Source organism: Papilio polytes, unplaced genomic scaffold (genome assembly GCF_000836215.1).
Source record: "Papilio polytes unplaced genomic scaffold, Ppol_1.0 DF821289.1, whole genome shotgun sequence".
In the NCBI taxonomy this organism is placed as follows: Eukaryota; Metazoa; Arthropoda; class Insecta; order Lepidoptera; family Papilionidae; genus Papilio; species Papilio polytes.
In genome coordinates, this window is record NW_013527915.1 from 5,974,901 (window position 1) to 5,978,962 (window position 4,062).

The 4,062-nt window shown below is 33.3% G+C and overlaps 2 protein-coding genes across 2 annotated transcripts in view; one reads left to right on the forward strand and one right to left on the reverse strand.

The window, feature by feature from the left end:
• The window catches only part of LOC106109161 (nucleosome-remodeling factor subunit NURF301), a 14,395-nt gene extending 13,074 nt beyond the window's left edge, over positions 1-1,321 (forward strand). The window contains exons 17-19 of the mRNA XM_013290566.1: positions 3-43; positions 231-511; positions 736-1,321. Of these exons, the coding sequence (XP_013146020.1) occupies positions 3-43; positions 231-511; positions 736-941 (528 nt within the window). The 3' untranslated portion in view covers positions 942-1,321. The remainder of the gene's footprint in view (positions 1-2; positions 44-230; positions 512-735) is intronic.
• Positions 1,322-3,480: 2,159 nt separating this feature from the next.
• The window catches only part of LOC106109162 (protein sidekick-like), a 37,267-nt gene continuing 36,685 nt past the window's right edge, over positions 3,481-4,062 (reverse strand). Inside the window, exons 10-11 of the mRNA XM_013290567.1 lie at positions 3,881-3,887; positions 3,481-3,723 (exon numbers count right to left, since the gene is read on the reverse strand). Coding sequence (XP_013146021.1) covers positions 3,481-3,723; positions 3,881-3,887 — 250 coding nt within the window. The remainder of the gene's footprint in view (positions 3,724-3,880; positions 3,888-4,062) is intronic.

The window sequence follows — 4,062 nt, forward strand, 5'->3', positions numbered from 1 at the left end:
AGGAGCTCTACTGTCTCTGCCGGCAGCCCTACGACAATTCACAGTCAGTGCTTACGCTTATTATATGGGATTGTTGACCACTATCGGTCATAAATGTTGTTCGAAATTAGCCTAAATAGAACTTAATTCACAATTGTGCTACAGGTTTTAGCCATGAGCTTTATTTTAATTGGAATTAATTGAAGTCTTTCCAAATCTTTCAGTTAACGATTAATTTTTATTTGTTTCAGATTCTACATATGTTGCGATAGATGCCAGGACTGGTTCCATGGGCGCTGCGTCGGCATCCTGCAGTCGGAGGCGGACAACATCGACGAGTACGTGTGCCCCAACTGCCAGAAGAACAACTCTGTCAACTACGCAAACATGAAGGAACTCACCGCAAAAGACTTTGAAAACTTAAAGAGGCTCGTTAAACAAATACAATTGCATAAAAATGCGTGGCCATTCATGGAGCCTGTGGATCCAAGGGAGGCTCCTACGTATTACAAAGTAATAAAGGAACCCATGGGTGAGTACTTTATACTACAAGATTACGGCTAATATACCTCTCTTTTATACTCGCAACAAATCTCCAAGTAATTAATTTTCATTCCAGTCCATGTTTATAGTTATCTTGCAATAGGTATATCACAATGTTTCATTTACTCAATCTTCACTTCATTGTTACAAACGTAAATGTGTAACATTTTAATGTTAGACTCATTTTAGTTCAAGTTTTTTTTGTATTTGCAGACTTGCAGACGGTGGAAAGAAAAGTGAATGAACAAACTTACAGTACATTAAGTGAATTTATCGGTGATATGACTAAAATATTCGACAACTGTCGATACTTCAATCCGAAAGACTCTGAGTTTTATCGTTGTGCGGAAGGCCTGGAAGCGTACTTTGCACAAAAAATCAAATATTTCCGCGAGAAACTATTCGAGACGACGCAATGATAGTGGCAGTGTACAGTGTAGAAGTTTGGCTGCGGCCCGACGGTAAGCGACTATTGTAATGCAAATGAACTCATGATCTGCGCCGGTTGTAAATTTAAAAATTGTGATGACAAAGAATTATATGATGGTAATATTGCGTACGTCAGACTCATTTTAAGTATTTATTGTATTTATTATGGAATGCTTCACAATTATATCCAACAAGAAAGCTGACGCTCGATATGAATTAAGCTCTTCGCAGAAGAATGATTATGTATACAGTTTTGTGAAAATAATTAAGTTAGCTGATATAACTTAGCATGTTTAGTTTTGTATTAGTTACATAGACTAAGTAAACATTATTATATTTAAGAAATAAAGTTTTAATAATAACATCTTTACAATGCCTTTACATTCCGTTTTGGCCCTACGTGAAGACATTGATTATATTAACCTTGTATGTACAAATATCCTTCCATTTCCCATGTTCCTCTTTTTTGTGTCAGAAAAAAACCTTGACGCTGTCATTATTCAGTGAATCACTCTTGAGACACTACTAAAGAAACATTCTGAATTAGTGCCTGAGTTATTTGGAGTTGGTCTGCTAACGACCCCTGTGATATTGCATCGAATCTACAACGCCTATCAGTAACCCTAAAACTAGATTCTAGCTTTTCGTTAGAAAATGTAGTAACGATGACTCGTTACAACATTTAAGGACAATAGATCATTCAATCGATCATTAAATAGATGATTGAAAAGGTAAAAGTAGGATATTAAAACAGTTTCCGTGTTATAGCATAATTTATTCAAGTCTTTGTATAAAGAAAAAAAAAGTAAATTATGTGTAACAAAAACATTACACAGGTAATACAATTTAAGTAGCTAAGTGGTAATGGCACCGGATTTTATTTATTGATTAAACATAAACCAAGTCTCACTTGAATAACAATCATTGGGAAATAAAAGTTGTAAGGTAGTGGCTAAATGCAGATTAAACACAATGAAATTACCGGGAATTTTAATGATGTTAAAATAAAAAGAAACATCACAGTTGGTAAACTTGTGCCAAATTTATGCATTAATTTGAAATACTTGGTTTACAGTCAATGGGATTAGTTATAAAATACATTTTTATTTACATCAAAGTAAGTTTACATTATGATTGTTATTATTAATACTCTATAATCTATCAGTCAATTGTGTTCTTGCACAACTTTATTATAAAAATATTACAAAAATTAAGCTATTAATTTTTTTTATAACACCAAAGTATTATAAATTATTTCGATTTACGTTATCGATTTTAAATGGATAATTATTTTATATGTGTATTTACAAATTGCTTAAAATAAAAGAAAACAAAAGTGTACAAAGTCTTATATCGATAAAAATTAATAAAAGAACATCGAAAAGGACAGGTTTAAAGCATAACAAGTAAAGGAATGTTTATTGTTTACTTCATGTAAAAATTACACGAAATTTAATGAATAAATTGTTTGCATCTAAGACAATTATAATCAGCACCTAATTATCAACAAGCTTCAAAACTTTCATAAAAGTAACTTATTAAAAGCTGCATTAAATTCGCATAGTTCGGAATGTCATAGTGGATTGATTATTTTTTTTAAATTACATGCACTCCAAATTTATTACAATAGATATGTCGATTAAATAAAAATAAAAAAAAACACTAGATGCCATACTTGCATTATGTTTTTTAAAAGTAGATTTTATGAGTAAATTCATTATTAATTGATAGAAGACGCGTACTTCAGTTTGGTGCGTTAAGAATTAGTTTAGTTTAAAATACTACAACTTATTTCTCCACATAATGTAACGAGATCATAAACGTAACATCTAATATAAACATAGTTTATTACGAAAGTGTCTATTTCTTACAGTTTGTTCCATAATTGTCCATAACACTTCTTGTAAGACAAATCTATGCATTTTAGTTACCTTAAAGTACAATTATGTATATATTTAACTATAACATAAAAAAGTTGAATAACATTATCTAAACATTTATGTACAAATAGCACTTAATAGTTGCCGTATTACATTTTAAATATAATTTGATAAAAATTGTATTAGTGTCGATAATTCATAAGTATCTACGTGCAATAAATACTGTTAACATTTCAAATAGCTTACAGTAAACATTGGTCGAAATAGGATAAAACTTATCATGTGTTACTTACAACATATTACCTACTCATATTTGAAGTACTTATATCCTAAAATACTTTTACTTTAGAGCGATTTCGCATTTGATTTATTATCTGATTACGTGGTAATTTTTTGAAAATTATGTTGTATTTAACCGTTTTGATTATTGCATTATACTATAGGAGCCTTTCAATATTTTGGGCAGCTGATCTTGAGCTGGCCGCAGTGTTCTGCACACTCATGCTCGTGCCAGAGCCGCAAAGAAACTTAAAAAACCAATACAATGCTATTGAAGATCAAAATAGATACATTTTCTGTTAGGTTACCCGATAGCGCACGTATAGTGTTAGACGTGGAGGGTATGTGTGGAGAGTGCGGGGGTCGCGTGTCATACGAAGGAGGAGAAGCCGGGCAGCGGGGCCCGCGAGCGCGCCATGTTGTTCATGACGATCTGTCCGCCGTTGAGGCTGAGCACGGCGCTGCCCTCGGGCTCCGAGTCCGTGTAGCTGGAGTAATTGCGCACGGGCCGCTGCCGCTTCCACGACTGCCGCAGCGTGTCGTTCACGTTCGCGTAATGGTTCACGAACGAGTGCGGCTCCGAGCGCACGCTCTCGTTCTCGCTCTCAGAGTTCTGTTAACATCATATCTTTATTAAAATTTAATCATAGCGTGTTTTTTTGGTTCCATGCATGTTGGACTTTACCGCAAACTACGAATGATTTTGAAAATCCTATTTGTGCTTTTTACATTTACAAGTTTATTTACATACAAAACCATTAGTTATTTACACCTTTGCTTAAATTATCACTCCGACGGTTATGACTTTTCGATAAAACTAATGATTTAATCTCGTGTGTCTAAGGAAGAAGTAAGGTGAATTTTGTACAATTTTTAAATTAATGCTAAACTTTTTACTTCTAAATCAAACGGACGAAATAGCCTTTAGTCAGTAAAGATGATTCTATAGAAC